The sequence below is a fragment of the Orycteropus afer genome, unplaced genomic scaffold, assembly GCF_000298275.1.
Source record: "Orycteropus afer afer isolate SDZICR_OR568_19922 unplaced genomic scaffold, OryAfe1.0 scaffold00197, whole genome shotgun sequence".
Taxonomy (NCBI): Eukaryota; Metazoa; Chordata; class Mammalia; order Tubulidentata; family Orycteropodidae; genus Orycteropus; species Orycteropus afer.
Window position 1 is genome coordinate 4763085 of NW_006921784.1, and position 23436 is coordinate 4786520.

Genomic DNA, 23436 nt, shown 5'->3' on the forward strand with positions numbered 1-23436 from the left:
CAGTAACTGGCTAATTACTACTGTTAAAGGAATACACTAATAAATGGTAATCTAAATAGAGTTAAACTCTGTTCCACCTACTATGTTAATTTGTTTTCATATGGACCGTGCCCAGGGCAGTCTGCTTGATTAGACATTATGGGACCCACATCTCCTAGGAGTCAGACTGGAGAGCATGTTAGCCCAGCACCCAAGCACTGCACATATGTGTAGAACACCTGAACCCTATGACTATAATCAGCAGGACCACTTGTAGCTATTTCATCTCATTTTAAAGACGGATGCCACCAGAATGTGAGCATGAAGACATAGCACTGTTTATAATACAGAAAATGTAGACATGTCCTAAGTGCCTGTCAGAAGTCAGTGGTTAGCTGAAGTCTGGGACAACCATAGAATGGAACACTTTGTGAAGCTTCATACAAAAACTAAACATTTTCCACATCGATCCAGGTGATATTGTTGAGTGAATTGTGAACGTAAGAAGAGATGCCTGAGTGCAGGACAGGATGTATCCAGTTGATTTCATGCTGCGTTTTGGTTTATGTGTATATACATATGCATTTTATTTATGCATTTAGATGGGGTAAGAAATATGAAGAGATGTGTGTTAGAACAGGGTTACAGCTGGGCTTATGGGGGGAATAACAGAGGAGTTATTTTTGTATTTCAGTTTCTGAATTATTTTAAATTTCTCATATCAGGCCCATGCCACCCTTGGAAATAGCAAGAGGACTTAAGATGGTCATATTTTGGGGGAAATGGGTCATAGAAGGTGGTAAGCAGCAAGGGGAAAGCCTAAGACATGGCAGAGTTTTAGGGGTAATAGCTGCCTTTGGGTGAGATAAAATGACACTCACTTTAAGGAAGAGGTTGAAATAGTTACTCCGACTGGGTAAAACAGTGAATGGCCTAATAAGAATTGCTTGACAAGAATTGCTGCAAGAGGAAGATTGGTTCAGGAATATGCCTCTTAAGTTTTTCAACTGAGAATGTGGAAGGGGAAGGGAGAAGTGAACTTGTCCTTAAAGGGACTGATAGGCTAGGTGGTGATATAGTGGTTAAGGCATTTGACCGCTAACCAGAAGGTCGCTGGTTCAAACCCACAAGCCACTCCATGGAAGAAAGCTGAGGCAGTCTGGTTCTGTAAAGATTTACAGCCTTGGAAACCCAATGAGAGTTGCTATGAGTTGGAATTGACTCGATGGAACTGAAAGATAGGCTAGCTGTGATCAGCTCATTATAGGTGAGTCTTGGTGTATCCGTGTGCATGGGATAGGTGAAGTACCACCAACAGTTTCTCAGACTGATTGCCTTTTCCCAGCCAGCTCACCTGGCCCAGAAGTTAAATGTGTTGGCAAATCTCTTTTGTATTATCTCTTCCATTCTGTGTTGTCATTGATCCAGATGGACAAGAGTTGGTAAGTACATAAGGAGGGACAGTAACATTCTGTATAGACTATATTATGATTCTTAATGATCTTTATGTTCTTTGGCTTTGGATCTCCATCCTAAGGAAATTAGAAATGTAAGCCAGGTTGTATTCAGCATAACATTAACTATGATCATTGAAATAGCTCAAATATAAAAAATATATGGGACCTAAATTAGCATATATGCCATTAAAAATATTTACAGTGGCTTTTTAATGGCCTGCTGGAAAGCTTACGACAAGTGAAAAGAAGGTCTTGAAGCCCTCGTATGTCAGAACTTCCTGTAAGATATTGAAGACACATGGCTTCATAGTAGCTCTCACACTCCAGTTTCCTTGGTTATCCTTCAGGCAGGAGTTTGGGACAAAGGAGATCTTCTGGGTTATTTCCTCTTATGATTGTGTTCTACAATAAAGGCCGGACACTGGGACCCGACATCCAAATGCTTGACGAAGGAACAGACGAGAAATGGAGTCTGTGCCCCAGAGGCAACAGAGAGTGGAATTCGAGCAAGTCTGAGCCCCAAACCCAGTCTGGGTGTAAATGCCCCCTGGGGAGGTCCGTCCCTGATTGAATAGCCCTGGTAGGTGGCAGACTCTAGGGGTTAAGTTCCCCCACCCATGAGGTGGTAAAGAGACCGTCTCATCCGAATGTTCCAGTTACATCCAGAAATTCTAGACCATCGTAGTGATAGAAGCGCTGCCTTATGGGTAACCCACATCCATGCTTAGGGAGCAGTTTCTTTTTATGGGTGATTACCTAAGGTCACAGTTCCAAGCCGGCTTTCTTTCAGTTCTAAGAAATATTTATTAGATAGCCATAGGAGCCTTAGCCTTGCAGTTAGGACCAGCCACATTGGACCCTATCTTCCAGGGTTTGAAGTTTCGTACCTTGCAAATACATTTTGCAAGATACAAAATTTGTTAAGTGTGCCCATGTTAACACTTACAGACATCATAGTGTCAGTGACCATGAACACTGTCTAGTCTTGGATCCTGCAGTTCTGCAAATAGAAATGAAGGACTATGGTAACCCTTTACTCAGCATTCTGCCGCCAGGCCCCTGGTCACCAGCAGGCTGGTGCCGACCTGCCTGGCTTGAGTCAGAGCGCCGAAGGTGGTAATGGATGTGATTGGGATGCCGCGGAAGGTCAGCAGGCAAGGCCTTTGGATTCTTCTGGAAGGCTTTGGCAAGCCCCTCCTCCCCCCGTGTTCTGCTGTTCGCACCCTTCTGGGTGCCTTTGCTTCCTCTCCAGTTCAGGGCTGACTGCCCTCCAACTGTAGCCGGCGCTCCCCATGACCTTCATCCAGCAACACCCACCAGGTTGCATCTTCCCACCCTTCCTCTGAAGCAGTCTTACCTTGAGAATCCGGGATGTTGGGTATCTGATGTTACAAAGATAGGGTTTGGGGCGGTCATGAGACTGGTAATCTCCCATCTGTGGTTTAGATTTGTTTTGAAAGAACACTGTGGCTCAACTTGACTAGGAAAACGGTAAATGACCTAAGATATGAAGACTGGTTCAGGAATATGCCTCATCATTTTTAACTGAAAATGTGGGACGGGGGGCAAAGGGTAGCCAAGTCATGTTCTGTTTTTTAAACATGCTTTGGGGATATTACAATAAACATGTCATTTTCTAAAGGAGGAGCCCTGGTCCCTAAGGCATTTGACTGTTAAGCAGAAGGCTAGCAGTTCAAACCCACCAGCCATTCCTCAGAAGGAAGACTGGGCAATCTACTTTCATAGAGATGCCTCCTCAGAAACCCAAGGTGGGGGGTGTCACTATGAGTCAAATTGACTTGACGGCAGTGAGTTTAGTTTTTGTTTTTATTTTCAATCCCAAACCAGCTCCTGGCAGGCCAGTTCCCAACAGGATTCTGGTTGACCCCCCTTCCTGTCCAGTCCTGGTATGTGAGGAAATGCAAGCCTATTTCATTAGCTACTTATATTAAATGTAATTTTTAAAGGCCATCAACAGAGGAAATTAGCATTTTTTCCAAACAAAACATTTGCTCTGTATCCTGTAAGCCTGGTTGAATTGTGCCTGGGCTACAGCTGCAAACAAGATTTAACCAGCTGATTCTTCATCTACGGAACCCTGGTGGTATAGGTGTTAAGCACTGGGCTGCTAACCAAAAGGTTGCTGGTTCAAACCCACCAGCCACTCCCCAGGAGAAAGATAAGGCAGTCTGCTTCCATAAAGATTGACAGCTTTGGAAACCCCATGGGGCTGTTCCATTGTCGCTACAAGTGTGATTTGACTCAAGGGCAACAAGTTAGCTTTTGTTTCTAGTTTATTCTTAATCTGCTCCCTTGCAGTGTGGAAATAAGAGATTGTCAACCTTCTTAGATTTGGGTTTTCTTGTTTTTATTTTGTGCCTGTCTCGAGTGGGTCGTTCGTGCCTTTTAACTGGAACCTCTAAAGCCTTGGGACTTGCAAGCAGGTGATGTGGTGGTGTGGCCGCACTGCTGCCTTGGTGCTGCCTTGGGAGGCCTGCAGCAGCCCGGGAGCAGGTTGCACTGGTCCCGGTCTTCCATCCCACAGCCGTGAGATGTTCCAGGTGCGCCAGCATCAAAGTGGGGAGGGGCCGGCACTCCCAATCAAGACAGATCTGAACACACATTCCCTCCGGGGGCTGTTGGATGTGCTTGATTTTGAAACAAAAGCCAAATAAAGGAAGAAGAGGGCCTGTGGAGTATCTCCCTGATTTTCAGCACTATTCCCCATGTCCCTTCTATGTCCTGGGAAAGAATTCGTGCAAAAAGACTGGGATACCACCTGCGCAGAGGACACAGCACTTACTCCTAACTCTAGGGTCCTCAAGCTCGTGGCCTCAGGCAAAGGGGCTGTGCCCCCCAGAGCTTTATAGAGGAAAGCAAGCCTACACCTTGGCATCCCTGTTACCCACCGCGGTACCGTCTGTATCCTCTCTGGCTGGAGGGGCCAGCAAGGCCGTTGCAGTTCTCTTTCTGGATCACTCTGGGTAGTCCCCTTGCTCCTCAGTTGAGGGACCAAGACTAGGAACCGGAAGGGGCCCTAATCACAATGACTCCCTCCTCTGCCTCTTAGGGCTTGGGAAGCTGAGGCTGAGGCTGACAGGGAGTCAGAGCCTTGCCCGCTGTTGGCAGCTGGCCAGTGGCAGAGCTAGAAATAGCTGCCAGGGTTCACTTGGACTCCCAGTGCAGCTCTCTGGTGGGCAAACGGGGGTGAGGGTGGCAATCAGAGAAGAGACTTGAAACACATTGACTCTGAGTTCAACGCAGAGGAGTCCCCTGCACATCAAGGACAGCTTCAGAGGCGCACGCAGGACCTGCGCTGGTTCAACTGCTGTGAGGACCTTGCAGATTTCACTGAACCAGATTTTGGTCCCCATGGTTAGGTACAAAGTTCAGGAATTGGCTTGTTATAGAAAGTTATGGGCTAAGACTGCCCTCTAGTGGGTTGGTGGGGCCATTGGCCTAGTCACATTCTTGGACTTGCCTGTTACACCATCTACTTGGCAGTACAGCCAGAATGCTCCTTGGAAGCGAGAATGGCCAGACTTCATCTTACCTGCTTTGGTCAGGTTGTCAGAAGTGACCATTCCCTGGAGTAGGATATGCTTGGTAAAGTGGAGGGTCAGCGAAAAAGGGGAAGGTCCTCAGTGAGATGGTTTGACGGTGGCTGCAACAATGGGCTCAGGTGTACAAGGATTGTGAGGCCAGTGCAGGACCCAGCAGTGTTTTCGTTCCGTTGTGCACAGGGTCACTGAAAGTTGGAGCTGACTTGACAACACCTAACAACAACAACCATCTCCTTATTTAAGTTCAAAGTTGTTTTCTTGTGCTGAATCAATGTAGGGCAGTTGTTCTACTAAAAGAAATTCTGATTTCATCCTCTCTTAATCACTCTGGGCCCCTGGTGATGTCCTTGACCTCTGAGCAATGCCATCATTTGCTCATTTTATAAGAATTTTTGGTGTTTGGTTTTTTCCCCCTCCAAGTTAGAGGTCTCTTATTTCCCTAATAAGATTGTGGTCACCGCTGTTGTTAGGTGCTGTCAGGTCAGTTCTGACTCATAGCGACCCCATGTACAACAGAGCAAAGCACTCCCCAGTCCTGCCCCAGCCTCAGAAGACACGAACTCCCAGAGGCTGGGAGAATGTCGTAGGTCTTCCCTCTTGTCTTCCGCTCAGCAAGCCTTGAAATTAGGAGGCTCGTTGAGATAAAAAGGAATCCTTTCCCAAAAACATAATCCCGTCACTTCTCATTCGTTCCTAAAACATTGTGATCTGGGCTCTCTCACCAGTTGTTGCCCAAGTTGTTGAGTCATCAGAACCCCTCAGAAAACTTCAGGAACACGCTTTCCTGGGCCTCGCTCCAGGCCTGCTGAATCAGTCTCTGTGGCCGGAGCCAGGAAATCTGCTTTAAAAACTTCCCAAGGGGTTTTTGAGGTGCGGCCAGGTTTGGCAGCCAACTGCACTAAATCTCCTTCCGCAATTATTCCTTATAGCTTTCGCCCGGACGAGGCCTTCAGAGGGCTTCAGCCTGTGTCGGCTGTTAAAACTGACCACTTTGAAATGCATTCAGAAATACTCATCACCCTGCTTTCTAACTTCACCTGGGTAACGGGGGAGGGAGGAAGAACCACAAGAGAGGGACAGAGGTATTTGCTTCCGTTATCAGTGGCTCTGCGTTCATAGCAGAAGACACTGAAACCAGCACCTCTCTGCTGACTGGGTAGGTTGTCTGTTTCAGTTGGTTTCTCGTGTTTGGCCTGGAGAGGGAGAAGGATGTTTACTGAGTGCTCGATTACTTGTTTCCACTTCTCCCAAATCTTTTGATCCTTCAGATACCCGTATGAGGCTGGTGGCATTGTCCCCTTTGTTCTTTTTTTTTTTTTTTTCACAGATGGGCAAGTTGAGGCTCAGAAAGGTCAGGTCACTTGGCCAAAGTCACCTAACTAGATATGTATACATATACATATAGATATGTATACATATACAGGCTGTGTATTCAAATGTAGGTCGGTCTGGTTTCCAAGGCCAACTTTAGGAAGCCAGCAAACCAGAGTGCCAACTGCTGTGTTGTTTTCTGTTTTGTTTTGTTTTTTTTTTTTTAAATGGTTGTAAATATATAGGTAACGACATTCCAACTGCTCTTTTTCACTCTGCCAGGCCAAGCGAGCGGTGCAGCGGGGAGCCACCGCCGTCATCTTCGATGTGTCTGAAAACCCAGAAGCTATTGACCAGGTGAATCCCTCAGGCCCCACCACGGCTGCACTCCACCCGGGAGAGGTGGCACAGCCGTGTCACACTCACTGAGGGGCCTTGCACTTGTCTGCTGAAGCTCGTGTCCACATTTGAGTGAAGCAGGTGAACTGAGAGGGGCTTAGAGCCCAGGAGAGTGGGGCAGACCCTTGCGCCATCAGCCTGCCCCGGCCATCCTGAGAAGAGCACCACCCCCAGTCTGCCCATGGTGTTGCCCTTCTGGGAGCGCCAAGGCTAGAACGCCTAAAGAATTTGAGGATTCCCAAGTGAGAATTTAAGGAGCTCTGGTGGCATAGTGCGTAAGGCATTTGACTGCTAACCAGAAGGCTGGCAGTGCAAACCCACCAGTTGCTGTGCTCCATGGAAGGAAAGTGGGGCAGTGTGCTTCCATAAAGATTACCACCTCAGAAACCCAATGGGGGTCGCTATGAGTTGAACTCGGCTCAATGGCAGTAAGTTTAGTTTTTTGCTTTGGAAGTGGGAATTGGGTGTTATTTTCCTGCAACCTTTCTGACTCTCTCCTGTTTCTCGAAGGTGAACACCTCTTCTAACCAGAGTCCTCTCTTCTTCCTCAGCTAAACCAGGGCTCCGAAGACCCACTCAAGAGACCAGTGGTGTATGTGAAGGGCGCAGATGCCATCAAGCTGATGAACATCGTCAACAAGCAGAAAGTGGCCCGAGCAAGGATCCAGCACCGTCCCCCTCGAGTGAGCCTCAGCGCTGGTGGCCACGCCTGGGGCTGCCTCCACTACTCCCAGGGCCTTTGCTTCCTTTGGGCGGTGTGCTTGTGTTCCTCCTGGCCCCTTTCGGTCCGAAGTGCCGACGCACCCCAGGTTCCTGCGGGTGTTGAGCAGATACAGGGCTGGAGGCCGGGGAGGAATTTCACCCGTGTTCCTTTCTAGGAGATTTGAAAGATTTGAAAAGTGCTCCCAGAACTAGAGGAGCCCTGGTGGTGCAGCACGTAAGCACTGGACTGACAACCGAAAGGTTGGCGGTTCAGATCCACCCAGCCACTCAGTGGGAGAAAGACCCAGCGGTCTGCTCCTATGAAGATTAGGGCCTGGAAAACCTGATGAGGCAGTTCTGTGTCACATGGGGTCGTGTCACCACGAGTCAGAATTGACTCGAAGGTACCCAACAGCCCCGTCCAGAAATGGACCAGCAGTGCCGCGTGCTCTGGGTTCTCCCACCCGTGTGCTCTCTAATTTCCCATCCCTCTTTCTCCTCCATCCCATCTCCCTAGTCTGAGAGGCAAACTGAAGGAGGACTGAAGGGGCAGGATGCCCAAGCCCTCAGTTTCCTTATTGCCCCCCGCCTTCCACATGGCCTAGACTAGAGACAAAGCCTAAACTTCTTCTCCCCAGACAGTCAAGTATCTTACTGAAATCCCCCGACTCACAGTGGAGTCTGGAAAGTTGGCTTTCATCTGGAATTGAATTTCATGACCTCCTGGTGGTTAATGATTACAAGTTCAGTTTCTCTTGAGTGCGTTGAAGGGCCACTGTTGGCTGAGAACTTTTGACTGGCATCTTTTGCCCAAACCTCAAGCTGAAGGATTCTCAGACCTTGGGGCAGATACCCCATATACACTTTATTCTTTCCTCTCAAGTACACACGTATTTGGCTATTCTCGTGTAGAATGATCTTTCACGTGTACAAAACATCTGGATGCACGCAACACTTAGTTAGCAAAGCACTCTTCCTGTTGGCTAAATACATGTCCTAGATTAGGTGACTTCAGGGTTTTAGAAAGATAAGACCTAAAACTCGAGGGATTTTGCAAGAGACTTGACTTGCCAGCTGCTTCTTAAAAGGAAAAAGAGCACTTTGGTAAACATGACTCATTGTAGTCAAAGCTTATATTTGTGGAAGCAGCATGCAATTTTCTAAGTTGTTGTAAACCATTAATTACATGGCTAGTAATCACTGTTCCCTCAAAACATGACACTCATTCCTTTGTCCTATAAATGTGATATTTGTGTTTATTTGGAAGGGCCTTTCTTACCAGTTGCAGCATATTTTGCACTATTCCGTGGGGACCTGGCCTTTCGGAACAGAATTCCCTCGTGTGTTGGGAGGCCTGGCTCAGATGGCTGTGGCCTTCCCTGGGGTATCTGCCCCAAAGTGCTAGAATCATTCAGCTTGAGGTTTGGGCAAAAGATGCCAGTCACAAGTTCTTGGCCAACAGTGGCCCTTCAACACGCTCAAGAGAAGTTGAAGTTGTATGCATTAACCACCAGGAGGTCATGAAATTCAATTCCAGATGAAAGCCAACTTTCCGGATCCCGCCGTGGACCTAGCACACTGTGTGCCTGTTAGCAGAATCCCCAGTGTTGCCTCACACGAGGGGCAAGAGCAGCCTGATCAGTCATCCTTCCTGCCCGATGTGGACACAGCCCCTGTCACTGATCACCAGGCTGAGGAGAGGCTGTGACTAATTGTACTTTTGTTCCATTGTAGCAACCCACCGAATACTTTGACATGGGGATTTTCTTGGCCTTCTTTGTCGTGGTCTCCTTGGTTTGCCTCATCCTTCTTGTCAAAATCAAGCTGAAGCAGCGACGCAGTCAGGTAACATCCTGGAGCAGTCTGTGAACGCCGATTCCCATGGCCCCGTTTCCACTGCAGGCGAGCTCGCGTCTGCCTAGTGTGTGGCGGCTCGGTAGCTGAGCCTCAGAGCCGTGGGTACTGAGTTGCAGAGCCTGTTGCCATGGTTAGAAACAGCAAAGGTGAAGAAAAACAAGGGCACAGCTTCGAATGCTGCGCCTTCTCTGTTCTAGAAAAGTCTTTCCTAGAAAGACTAAGCACCTGGTCTGATCCCAGCCAGGAAGTTTTTCCAAAGGGATGTCTACAAGTGTATGTGGAGCCCGAGAGCCTTGCTCCTCAGTGGGGACCTGGAGCCCAGTGGCATCAGCGTCACCTGGGAGAGTGATAGAGATGCAGAGTCCTAGGCCCAGGTCAGCTCAGCCCAAATGTGTGTGTCCCCAGCTCTCCCAGTGCGTCTGGGTGAGCAGAGCAGCGGGTGGAAGGAGGTGGACGTGGGGCAGGGAACAGATAAGCAGGAAGGTCAGCTCTCAGACATACGTACAGCAATGTGGCATCTCAGGAGAGAGATGGTGGCCCGTGGTGGCAGTCTCTGAAAAGGAGACTCTCTGAATTCCCACAAGGGTCCAGTGGCCACCACTGACAGGACAGTGCCTGCCATTTATTGGGCACTGCCTGCCTGCCTGCCTTCCATGCAAGGAGACCTCGGTTCCATCCCCGGCCAGTGCTCTTAAAGCATAGCCCCACCCACCCGGCCGGGGAGGCATGGGTGCTGCTGTGAAGCTGGACAGGCGTCAGTGGAGCAGTGGAGCTTCCGGACAAAGACAGACTAGGAAGAAAGGCCTGGCAGTCTGCTCCCAGCAGGTAGCCAGTGAGAACCCCAGAGATCACAGCGGTCCAACCCATCGGGCATGGGATCGCCATGGGTCAGGGACGACTCGGCAGCAGCTAACGGCAGCGACCAAGCACTCACACACATTCTATCCTTTATCCTCACGCCTGCCTTCTGTGTAAAGGGGAGGCACCCTTAACCCATACTGGGTGAATAACTCGGGGTCTCAGAATTGGGAAGCAGCAGGGCTGGGCATTGCAGCCGACCCCTGCCAGAACTACTGTGTGGGGAAAGCCTGACTCGTTGGGGGATACTGGAGGCATCCGCAGTGCCTGTGCTTAAGGCAGTCTGAATGTTTAGTGATTTTCCCAAAGTCTGTCCTGGCCTGATAGAACTGTGTTTGCTGCGCCATTGTGGTCCGTGAGGGTGACAGCCCGACCCGACCGCAGGCCGCATTCTGCCTTGCAGAACTCCATGAACAGGCTGGCCGTGCAGGCTCTGGAGAAGATGGAAACGAGGAAGTTCAACTCCAAGAGCAAGGGGCGCCGGGAGGGGAGCTGTGGGGCCCTGGACACGCTCAGCAGCAGCTCCACCTCTGACTGTGCCATCTGCCTGGAGAAGTACATGGACGGAGAGGTAACGGCAGAGGCAGGACGCCCTGGGTGGGCGCGAGGTGGACCGGCAGCAGAGGCACCCAGGTCTCCAGCAAGTGTCCTGAGATGTTCCAATGGCTGTTTCCTCCTGGAGGGGAGTGGCCACCATGAGGAGACATCCTCCCGAGGACCTGGCTGAACAATGGTGATTTCAGATACCAGACTGATTGTTGTCAAGGCGGTTCCCCCACGTGGCCACCCCGTGTGTGTCAGAGTAAGACTGTGCCCCATGGAGGTCGATCAGAAATAGACAAGAGGCCAGAGAAAATGTGTGGCCTTACAGCGTTGACACATGTTGACTTTGTTTTAGAATCCCTCCCCTGACAACTCTGAGACTTGACTGACAACACTAAGACTTGACTATCTTGAGACGAACCTCTCCTAAAAAGCTTTGTGGGATAGTCAGTGTTTTCACTTACAGAGAGACAAGGACTGATGTCCCCTTTTTCCTTCTGGCTCTTTATTTGGAAATTTTCAAGCCTTCAGAAGAGTTGCGAGAATCTCAGTGGTTCCTCATTCCCACAGAATCAACATTGTTAGCATTTTGCCATGCTTGCGTGCGTAATCTCTTTCTCTTTAGATAGAGGCATATGCACACACACATTTTGGGGCAGGAGGAGCAAACTTTTTTGAGAATTAGTGGCAGACATTTTGATAACACTTTGATGAAAATGTTTCACTCCTGTGTACACTTGAAAACTGGCTTTAGAATAATGGAGGTTTACTGATCGGATAGAGCCTGGTGAGACCCTGAGAATAGTTATCTTTCAGGTTTAGAATTAAACTCACTCCCATGGCTTCCAGTCAAACAATAGACAGGTATACGAGGTGAACATTTACATCAGGTGGATACACTCCTGGGAGCGATCAGTCATGGGAGAACAGAAGGGCGGTATCTGTACAGAGAGACGGCTCAGGGGGCAGAAATGCACAGGAAGAAGGACACAGGGGAGAGGCAACTACGGGGAGGAAGTGGGAAGAGAGCTGTTCCATTGTGGGGAATTGTAGTCAGTGTCATGAAACAAGATGTGTACAAACTGCTGTGTGGAAATGAATTTGCTCTGTAAACTTTCACCCAAATGCGAATTTCACCCAACACAATGTGAATTATAGATAAATAATGGGGGCGTCCTCGGTGGTGCGCACAGTGATGGACTCTGGATCCACCCAGAGGTACCTTGGAAGAAGTGCTGGTGCCCTTCTTCCTAAAGGTCACAGCCATGAAAACCTGTGGAGCACAACTTTACTCTTAAGACACCACGGGGTCACCACGCATCAGCATCACCTAATGGCACTTGTGTTTGGGATTTGGTTTTAGGAGAATGGAGTTTTGCACAAGTACAGGTTCTAATCCTGGCCCAGGCAAGTTTGAGCTTTGTGCTGATCAGCAAATGACGTCATTCTCCATCTGGGCTCTCGATAGGGGCCTGGACTAACGTGCCTCCAGGGGATCAGGAGGGTTATGTGGGCAGACCCAGGCAGAGCTTGTGGCCCACTGTCAGGCCCAGCGTTAGGTATTTGTGTATTGCTATGTTCCACTGACCCAGAGAATGAAAACCAAAGTAGAACTGGCACATTTGCAGGTGCTTGGGCTGCGGCGCTCCAAGGGCAGTTCTGCCTCAGCAGACCATGCCCTCCCCTCCAGATCAGCTGTTTTCGTTAGAAACCACGTGCCCCTGGGCTGAGGGTTCAGGGCTCAGTGAGAGGACAGAACAGCAGAGCTTTGCCCTTTGACCCCTCCACCTCCATCACTTAGGAGGCTTGGGCATCCTCCTTTCTATTCATCCCTGTTTGGGATGCCTGGAGGCAGCTGCCACCCCAGAGGTGTAGAAGGTCTTGGGGTGTAGCTAGCCCTTTCTCCACAGCCCCGGGCCTCCCACCCTCACTAACACCAGGCTTTGGTCTTCTCCACACGGGGGCCTCTGTACGAGAGAAAGTCACAAGAATGGCTGCCCTTCTCCCACTACAGGAAGGAACCTGCTTCCTCATGCCGTGTCTCCCTTAAGACTGAGGTCTGTGCTCCCTAGAGCCCATCAGTGAGCTCTGCCTGCAGGAGATTCAGCCGACCTGCAGCTGGACACGGAGAACAGAACTACCCAGAGACTGAGGAAGGGTGCCCCTGGGTGACAGGGAGCCGAACAGATTCCTCAGTCCACTCCAGGCTCTGCAGTGGGGGGGGTGCACACAGGGCCAAGAGCAGAGCTGCCCTCTGGCCTGCGCCCTCCATTCAGGCTGGGTCCTCTCCCTTCTCAGGAGCTGCGGATCATCCCCTGTACCCACCGGTTCCACAAGAAGTGCGTGGACCCCTGGCTGCTGCAGCACCACACCTGCCCCCACTGTCGGCACAACATCATAGGTAAAGCGTCCAGCCCGCTGAGTATCTGGTCAGAGTATGACACGTACGGCAGGCTCATGAGCTAAGCTGTCACTGTGTTGCCTTCTGGACTTGGAGGCATGGAGACCAAACCCTGGGAGGCTGGCCGCACAGGCTTTAGGAGAGCTGGGCCTTAAGAATCGCCCTGAGAGAACAATGGGCAGAGTGTGCACAGGGAGGTGGCTCAGGGGGCAGGAGTGCACGGGAGGGAAGGACACAGGGAAGAGGTAACCACAGGGAGGAAGTGGGGAGAGAGCTGTTACATTGTGGGGAATTGCAGTCAACGTCACGAGACAAAATGTGTCCGAACTGCTGTATGTGAAAGGAATGTGCTCTGTAAACTTTCACCCAAATCACAATAAAAATTTGAAGGAGAAAAAAAAAAAAAGAATCACCCTGAGTTGGAGTTTTGGCTCTCTCACGAGCCAGCTTCCTGACCTTGGGCGTTGGGCCCAGAAATCTATAGCCAGAGCAACAGTGGTGATGTTTCCCTATCCCCTGTCGCATGGGGCCATTCCCAGGGCCACAGAGATGAGGAGGCTGACGTGCCGGGCACATGTCATTGCTTCTGCATCGCTGTGTTATTAGACAGGGCACAGGGTCACTGCAGGTTGCTGTTTTTCAAAGAGGGACAAAGCCCTTTAGCACGGTACTCTTGTTGTTTTCTCAGCCCCCACCCCGGGTGCAGAGGAGTGGGGAGGTGGGAGACATGCCCTGCAGGAGCGACCACAGTCTACACTGTGGACCCTGCGGGGCAGGGTCGTGAGACTGGGGACCTCGGCACGTGACCGTGGCTGTGGCTTTAGTCTTTGCCCCTACTTGTCCCTCTGGTCCCTGACACCAGTCTGCTCAGCCCTGCTTGCTTTTTCTTCTCCCTAGAACAAAAGAGAAACCCAAGCGCTGTGTGTGTGGGGACGAACAACCTCTCACGTGGCCGGCAGCAACGGGTCATTTTGCCGGTCCATTACCCTGGCCGCGTGCACAGGACCAACGCCATCCCAGCCTACCCTACGAGGACGAGTATGGACTCCCACGGGAACCCCGTCACGCTGCTGACCGTGGACCGGCACGGGGAGCAGGGCCTCTATTCACCGCAGACCCCTGCCTACATCCGCAGCTATCCCCCTCTCCACCTGGACCACCCCCTGGCCACCCACCGCTGCAGCCTGGAGCACCGGGCCTACTCACCAGCCCACCCCTTCCGCAGGCCCAAGTTCAGCGGCCGCAGCTTCTCCAAGGCAGCTTGCTTCTCCCAGTACGAGACCATGTACCAACACTACTACTTCCAAGGCCTCAGCTACCCGGAGCAGGAGGGGCAGCCCCCCCCCAGCCTGAGTCCCCGGGGCCCGTCCCGGGCCTTCCCGCCTAGTGGCAGCGCCAGCGGCAGCCTCCTCTTCCCCGCCGTGGCGCACCTGGCCCCTCACTCCCACCTGGAGAGCGGCAGCACGTCCAGCTTCAGCTGCTACCACGGGCACCGTTCGGTGTGCAGCGGCTACCTGGCCGACTGCCCGGGCAGCGACAGCAGCAGCAGCAGCAGCTCCGGCCGGTGCCACTGCTCCTCCCGCGACTCCATGGTGGACTGCACCGAGGTCAGCAACCAGGGCGTGTACGGGAGCTGCTCTACTTTCCGCAGCTCCCTCAGCAGCGACTACGACCCCTTCATCTACCGCAGCCGGAGCCCCTGCCGCACCAGCGACGCAGGCGGCTCAGGCCGGGGGCCGGCCCTGGGCCTCGAGGGCTCCCCACCACCTGAGGAGCTCCTGGCAATGCGTGCTTACGGTGCCGGCCGGGGAGAGCCTTGGCCCGGGCCTGTCTCGCCCTCGGGGGACCAGCTGTCCACCTGCAGCCTGGAAATGAACTACAGCAGCAGCTCCTCCCTGGAGCACAGGGGGCCCAACAGCTCTACCTCAGAAGTGGGGCTCGAGGCTGCTCCTGGGGCCGCCCTGGACCTCAGGAGGACCTGGAAGGGGGGCCGAGAGGGGCTCACGTGTGCCTGCTGCTGCGAGCCCCCACCCTCTGCACTGGAGCCCGGCGCGGGCACCGCGGACAGCAGCACCTTGTTCCTGGGCGCCCCGCTCTGTGAGGGCTGTGGCCCCTCCAGTGGGGAGCCACTGCCGGGAGGCCCCCAGGGCCGGCACAGCCTTCACCCAGACCACTTGCCCAGGACAGACGGGGTGCCATACGAGGGCCTGCCCTGCTGCTTCTATGAAGAGAGACAGGTGGCCCGCGGCAGCTGCTACACTGAGGACTATTCCGTGAGTGTGCAGTACACGCTCACCGAGGAGCCCCCACCCAGCTGCCACCCAGGGGCCCGGGACCTGACCCAGCGCATCCCAATCATCCCAGAGGATGTGGACTGTGACTTGGGCCCGTCTGCAGACTGTCTTGGATCCCAGGTCCACGGCCCCTGGGGTGGGACACCGAGCCCGGACATCCCACAGCCTCCCCGGGGTGTGGACACCACCCAGGAAGGACAGCAGGCTCTGGGCTGCCCGGCCGGGAAGCTGCTGCGGCCGGGCCGCCCTCCAGAGGGCAAGGGGGCTCCCCGGGCTTGTTTCCCCAGGGCCCTCCAGGACGCTCAGGAGTCTGATGCTACAGCCGCTGAGGCTGCAGGTGAGAGAAGGTGACAAGGTGACAGGTGGCAGAGTAGACATTTCCACAGAGGAGCTGTCTCTGTGTGGTTGTCTAAGTGACTCCATTGTGTCCCTGGCTTTAAGGACTATCTATACCCGATGGCTTCCCCATGTAATCCAGCCCTCTCCTGAGTACCGGCCCCGTCGATCTGCTTCCGTGATTTCTCTTGTCTTAGGTGCCTCATAGGCATCCCAGCTGCCATGTCTGACAGTGTTCTCCACACCTTCTGCCTCCCCTTCTCCCAGTCACCCCACTCAGATGCTCAGGCCAAAGCTCAGGGACTGCCCCTGCCCCCGCAGTGCCCCCGCAGTGCCCCCGCCCTGCCCCTCACACTCAAGTCACTGCTTCTCCATCTGTTGGCAAAGAACCACGTTTGCTTGTTTTTGCCACAGTCCACCACGGACTGATAACTTTTTGTAAAAGACAATAAAAAGGAATTACCAGAAAAAGAAAATTTAACAAAATATATGGAAAATACAAGTCTAATTTATTAGTATTATTATTATTAGATTCAACAGATATTGTCAAATGGTTACAGTTTCCAAACATTTAGGCTCAGGTAGTAGTAAAGTCCAGCACCTTTGAGTAGCATTGGGTTAAGTTCCACCTTTAAAATAGTTCCCAGCCCCGTTTCTTCTCCCCAGGACAAACACGGTACCTTCCACCCTCCTTTTATTGTGGTGAAAACATACACGATGAGACATTCACCAACATAACAACTTCCCCATTTACAGCTCAGGGACACTGATGACATTTTTCATGTTGTGCCACCATTATTTCTATCCTTTTCCAAAATACTCCACCATCTATTAGCATAAACTCAATGCTCTGCAAACAAAAGCTTCCCCTTTCCCCCTCATGCCTACCCCTGGTAACCACTAATAATCGTGTTGTGTGTGTGTGTGTGTGTGTGTGTGTCTTCGTCTTCCTCAACCCCCCAATCTATCTAGGCATTTTCCCTCCTTTCCCCTCCCATCCCTGGAAACCAACAAAGAAAGTTTCCTTCCATGTATAAACATTTCCTTGCCCTTTTATAATAGGAGCTCTGGTGGCTTAGTGCCTAAGGCATTTGACTGCTAACCAGAAGGCTGGCGGTTCAAACCCACCAGCCACTCCTGGGAAGAAAGGTTGAGCACTCTACTTCCGTAGTAATACCTCCTCAGAAACCCAAGGAGGGCCCACTATGAGTCAGATGCGACTCAACAGCAGTGCGTTGCATTGTGTTGTTTTACAACGCTGGACTAACGCAATGTTTGTCCTTTGGTGATTGATGTATTTTACTCAGCCTAATGTCTTCCAGGTTCATCTGTGTTATGTAGTGTTTTGCAGATTGTACATTATTCTTTAGGGTGAATGCAGTACCTTCTGACTGGTCTCCTTTTACCCTTCTTGGTATCTTTACTCAGTCTCCATTGGGGGAACCAGAGTGCTCTTTTCTGAAACCCAAGGGTATGTTATGTCATCATGCTGGAAAACCCTTCGATGACTTGGCATTCTCTTTAGCATCTTACACACTCGAGGTGGTGCCCAGGTCTTTGTGGTCCGACCCCTGCCCTCCCGGAGCCACCTCCTCCTTCCCTCCTCTAGCTCCCTTGACGTCTGTCTGTTCCCAGGATGCCTTGCTCACTCCGGTCTGCGGACCATCTCCCCACACCTCTCCTCTCAGATCTCAGCTGAAGTGACTGCCCCTGCCCCCACCTCCCAAGGTCACGCAGCTGTTTCCTTCCTGGGTCACTTTGTTTCTCTTGTGATCTGTGAGCTCTGATGGTGTCTCCACTGCTCATCCCAGCGCATGCGACCATGCCTGCCGCACTCTGGGGGCTTGGTCAATACCACTCTGGTGTGTTGTGTTCCCATGCTGCGCAGTGGCTTCCAGAAGGCTTCGCTCATCCACTTGAGGGAGACCAGCTCTCCACAAGGCACCTGTGCTCTTGACACCAAACAGACCCTTTCAGAAAAGGAGCTCCACTTCCGCCGCGTGTTATATACATGATGGGCCCAGTGTTGCGAGCTGTCACGCACTAAGAGAGCCTGTCCCAGGCCAGGGACTCGCCACGCGGGAGGAGGGAACAGGGCCCACGCAAAAACCTCAGGGGTGCTGGCCTCCTCCCCTGACGAGTATTTTCTCTCTCCCAGGATCAGGACCTCACCCAGCAGATGGCAGCGGCCCGGGAGCCTGACTCAGAAGGAGCTCTTACCTAGAAATGGGAAACTGTAGAGACGCCAAACTCTGACTTCCTTCAAAGAAAAAAAATATTTTTTTTTTTCAGCTTTGACAAACACACAAAAGTGGTAATAAACAGAGCCCTCCTTCTCAACCCGAAATGTGAACCACCTGTGGCAACCCCCCCACCCCAATAACAAACCACCGACAAACATCCCGAGGCCTCTGCCTCTTTTGATAACGTGTTTCCCTTCTGTTTGTAAAGTGTGTGTGCTTGAGGCTCTGAGGTGTGTGGGACTGAGTTCTCTGCGCTGTCGTTGTGAATATTATATGTAAATGTAAAAAGTTATTTAAATATATATTTTAAAGAACCCTAACCGTCAACTTTTGCTGAAAAAGAAAAAAAAAATCACTGCTGCATTAATGAACCCCATCATGTTTAGATACTGTTGTCTCCCCAAAGGGAGCTCAGGCCTTTGAAAAGCTCAGGGCTATACCTGCCTTAGAAAATGCACCAGAAACTTGAAGTAAAGCCAGTTGATAAGGGTACAGACTTTGAGGAACAATGCCATGCTGCCTCTTCCTTTCTCGCGGCAAATCCTGCTGAACGGGAGTTCAGGTCTTCTCAGAGCCATTGGCCCTGCAGCCTGCGTCCTTAGGCCGCGGGTGGAAACACAGTGACATCTGCCGGCCTCTATCTGTGTGTGGGGGAGGGGGTGGGGAGTCCTTGCTATGAGCCTCGGGATGACGGGCGAGTCCACCCACTCGGCAATCCGCCCTCTAGCCATCACCCCCAGTAAAACGATAGAAATGGACGGTCATGATCTGGGTCGGGTAGGGGGTCTCCGAAGTCTTTATAAACCGACCCCAGGGCCTAAGGAAGACGAGTCTCCACCCGAGGCTTGCCCTCGATAGTCCTAACTTTGGAAATGTTTGCAAGAATATGTTGGGCTTCCAGCCGCTGGCTGCAGAAATGGTTCGAGGGGCCGTACAGGGGCAAACACCCAGAGGGAATGTACTTTTGTGGCCTTGGTATCTGGTGGGTGTGGGGGTGCTCGCTGCGAACTCCACACGTACTCAACGTGTAGAGTTGGGACGCCTGGCAGTGAGGCCAGCTGATGTGCGCATGCGTTCTAGGGGCGCAGCCACGCCCCTGGGCTGTGGCTTCCTGGAGCCACGTGCGGGGACCGGCGTGATCTGCAGGCGCTTGGTGTGGATGGTACGTTTCCTCTTGCTGTTGTTTCCATGGGAAGCACCGCTTTGGGTTGCTTCAGCCCTCTGCATCGTGGCTGGAATCCCTCATCGCGCTTGGAAATGTCTGCTATCCTCTCTACTTAATGCACTACTATGTATTGATCCTCCTCGAGGAGAGAGAAAGAGACTAGTTTTAGACCCAAAGGGTAGGTTTTTGTATATTTTTCCAGCATTTTTTAAGGGGAAGGGAGAGTTTAAAAACACAGGTGGGGGTTTTTGGAGAGGGAGGGGTGCTTTAAAAGTCGTTTCCATTTTAAAAGGGAGAGAATCTATTTAAAGCTATTTCAGATCAGGGATTGTTAGCCTTTTTTGTCCAATGAATTCCTTGTTCTTTTCTCTTAAAAAAAAAAAAAGTTTTTAGGAGAAACTAATCGCATTAGCCCTTAGGTTCACTAAGTCTTGCAGTCACTTCTAAGTAGGTATTCATTGGTTCAACAGAGATTTGCTGCCATCTTCAAGAGTTTGGCGTATTCCGCCTAAGCTCGTTTGGGGACTGGGAATGGTGCAACCTGGCCCCACGTTTTTGGGGATGGGAACCACCCCGAGTTGCTGGGTGCCCGACATCCTTCTTCAGTCAGGCTGTGTGAAGTCAACCCGGATCCCATCACCTGTGCAGCCAGACCAGAGTGTTCTGAATTAAAATCTCACCATATAGGAATCCTTTTGTCTTGAGAACCCATCTTATACTGAGGAATAAACGTCATTCTAGCCAGGATTTGATAGCAAGAAATCGCAGCATCCAGTAAAGAAGCCATTTGCTGTCGCTGTGGGGAGATTTGGCGTCCAGCCTCCCTGGCGTGGTCCCTGGGGGCTGTTTCCTCTGGGCTGTGCCCCACACCTGTTGGGGAGGGTGTGAGAAGCCCTAAGCTGTTGACATGTGATCCAGCCGCCTTTACATCTTGGGCCAGAAGTAGCAGCTGCCGAGGACAACGGCTTGCCTTACATGGTTTCAGGGAAGAAGGTAACTGCAGAAAGCAGCTTCTCTTGGTTGAGAATGGTCGTCCCCCCCCCCCCAAAGGGGCCTTTGAGTGAATCTTACTTTCCTCTCCTGAAATCATACCCCCAAAGTGACTTTCTTTAGCCCTGGCCAGCCACCCCTCAGCAGCTTTAAGCAGTGAATGAATGAGTACAGAATATGGCTTCACCATTCTTATTAAAATCAGTCGTACAGTTTCTCATTTGAGAGGGGAAACTGCAGGTGGCAAAAGAAGGACGTTCCATTTTTTTTGTTTATGGAATGGTAGCGACAGAAAAAAAAAAATTTAGAACCTTAAATATCAGCAGTTGTGTTTTAAATTTGTGTCGGCTCATCAGATAGGGAGGTGACCAGAATATAATAAACAACTATATTAAAATAAATGACCTGGCCTTTTAAATCAAAATAAATGTTTTCTTTGAAGTTGTAAGACTCCAGTAGCCATGACAGCTTTGTTGGAGGACTCCGCGGCAGGGTGAGGCGGTAAAACCTGTGAGATCCGGACTTGGTGGGACGAACTTGTTTTTCTAGATCTTGCAAGTTTTCTGCCTTTGACAGGCTTGTAGTCTTACCATTTCTCGGTTGCTCTCTATTAGTGGAAAATATTTGACTTTTCCTCTTCAGACAGGTTCCCGCCTCAGCCAGGTTCCGGCTTTCACAGGTTTTACTGAAAAATAAAGCAATGGAAACCGGAAGCGCTGTATTTCCACTGAGGACCACCCCCCACCCCCCAGGCTGAGGTGCGGCTGTTGGACGTGGTCCCATGGCCCAGCCCTATAGGCCAGCCAAGTAAACTGAAGAATGCTTAGAACCAGTTGGAAATGAGTACTTAGGTGTTCTGACTAACGAGGTTACTACCTCTTTGTGGACACGGCTCTGGTAAGCGGGCTGGACCGTTCTTAGTTCCTTCCCATCCTTCAAACCCAAGCTGTTTGATAAAGCTGCCCCATGGTTCGGTTCCTTCCTTAAGTGTTGCTAGTCTCTGCTCCAAGTTTATGCAGGACTAATGATTTGAAGATGAGGTCTAAAAAAGAATTACTACTGGAGTAGTATTTTGAAACGGAACTGCCTTTTTCTGTTCTTTATATATAATCTCTTTCTATTGTGTTGGTCTCACAAGGCACTACTTTAAATTTTTTTTTTTTTTTTTAATTTCTCCCATAGCACTTAAAAGATATTTTGTAAAGATTTTGCTACAAAACTTTTGTAATAAAATGGTCTAAGGGCTCTTTCTCCAACATTACCATTTTTTAAAAAAATGTTTTAAAGGCTAGAAAACAATTTATGTATATTCTGTATATGTATAGCAGCACGTTTCATTTATGGAAATATGTTCTCAGAATATTTATTTACTAATATATTTATCTTAAGCCATGTCTTATGTTGAGAGTGTAACATTGTGGGAATAATCATTGAAAATGACTAACATGAGGCCCTGTAAATACATGATAATTGCACACAGATTTTACATATTTGCCGACCAAAAATGATTTAAAACGAGTTGTAGTCTTCTATGGTTTTGTAACAAATTGTACAAATGATTGTAAAATAATAATAATAATAATAATAATACAGTTTTATCAAGGATGTGTTTATACGTTGTCATTGCTGTTTGGCTAACGTCTACCGGTGGTACTCTGTGAAGCAGAGGCTTGCATGGGGGCCGTGGCTTACTTTAACCTGCCCATGATGCATCAGTAAAATTTCCTCTCAGGTCAGTGGGGATGTAAGCTCGTGGCCCAGGAAGGAAGCACTAGAGGGTGGTGAAGGTTGATCTTCTGGAGGTGGCAGTAGGCCTTCTACTCAAGACTGGGAGAGGAATGGATGATCCACATTTTTTAATAAAAGGGAATCGAATTATGTCAGCCTGAAAAATATCTCTTAGAATCCTAACCCCTGCACCTATAGGTCAAGGAGCTCTGATGGTGTAGTGCCTGAGGCATTTGACTGCTAACAAGAAGGTTGGCATTCAAACCCACCAGCCACTCCGTGGACGGCAGACTGGGCAGTCTACTTCTGTAAAGATTTACTGCCTCAGAAATCCAGCGGGGTTTGCTATGAGTCAGAATCGACTCAATGGCAGTGAGTTTTTTTTATTTTTTTCACTTGTAGCTATTTGGGAATAGGGTTTTCTTTGTTATGTTAATTACACCATATCAGTTGTAATGTGTATCCTAAACCTAACCACTTTCTTTTCTCCCCCCCCCCCCAATTTTTATTGTGATTCGGGTAAAAGTTTACAGAGCAAATTCATTTTCTATACAACAGTTCAGACACATTTTGTTTCATGACATTGACTGCAATTCCCCACAATGTAACAGCTCTCTTCCCACTTCCTCCCTGTAGTTACCTCTTCCCTGTGCCCTTCCCCCCCATGTACTCCTGCCCCCCAGCTCTCTCCCTGTGCAGACACTGCCCTTCTGTTCTCCCACGATTGATCATTGCTCCAAAGAGTGTATCATCTACCTGATGTAAATGTTCACCCCATATGCCTGTCTTGTTTGGCTGGAAGCCACAGGAGTGAGTTCAGTTCCAGACCTGAAGGGTAACTAGGGGCCATGGTCTCAGGGGTCTCACCAGGCTCTAGCAGACCAGCAAACCTGGTCTTTTTTTTTTTTTTTCCCAATGATTTTGAGCTAAACCTAACCCCTTCTGAGTGAAGGAGAATAGACACTAGGGTGAGAAAGTACAAAAAGGGGGCCCAGATAGGTGGCAGGTGGAACTTGCAAGGAACTGAGACACACAGGTCTAGAGAAACGGGAAGATACTGCCTCAGAGACAGACAGATGGCCTTCCCCTAGAGCCAGTGCCATGAATTTGGGCTTCTAGCCTCCTGAACGTTGAGATTCGTATCTGTCCTTTAAAGCCACCCCTTAGATATTTCTGTTAGAACAGCACTGGGGAACTAAGGAATATAGGTTAGTCATAAACCATCAATGCATTAGCCAGGCCTTTTCCTACCTGACAGATTTGAGAGGCCCTCAAACATCTATAGGAAAAGAATGGTATCTGAAGCCCCAAGCAACTAGCCCTAGAAACGATGTCTGTCTGGGGGACATCCCATACCCATTTATTTGTCTTGTTTCCCTGGGAGGGTAGCTACTAAGGTGTAATGTTGTTATGTGTCGTCGAGTCAGCCCCAACATAGCCACCCCTCGGGTTTCCGAGGCAGTATCACTGCAGAAGTAGATTGCCCAACCTTCCTTCAGAGGAGTGGCTGGTGGGTTTGAACTGCCAGCCTTCGGGTTAGCAGTGAAATGCCTTAGGCACTACACCACCACCAGAGCTCCTACTAAGGTGTAAAGTACTCTGAAATCACA

The 23436-nt window shown here is 50.3% G+C and overlaps 1 protein-coding gene across 1 annotated transcript in view; it reads left to right on the forward strand.

The window, feature by feature from the left end:
- ZNRF3 (zinc and ring finger 3) overlaps nucleotides 1-17902 on the forward strand; it is an 85946-nt gene extending 68044 nt beyond the window's left edge. The window contains exons 2-8 of the mRNA XM_007947956.2: nucleotides 6593-6667; nucleotides 7261-7392; nucleotides 9146-9256; nucleotides 10530-10697; nucleotides 12968-13070; nucleotides 13968-15701; nucleotides 17859-17902. Of these exons, the coding sequence (XP_007946147.1) occupies nucleotides 6593-6667; nucleotides 7261-7392; nucleotides 9146-9256; nucleotides 10530-10697; nucleotides 12968-13070; nucleotides 13968-15701; nucleotides 17859-17902 (2367 nt within the window). The remainder of the gene's footprint in view (nucleotides 1-6592; nucleotides 6668-7260; nucleotides 7393-9145; nucleotides 9257-10529; nucleotides 10698-12967; nucleotides 13071-13967; nucleotides 15702-17858) is intronic.
- Nucleotides 17903-23436: the final 5534 nt, after the last annotated feature.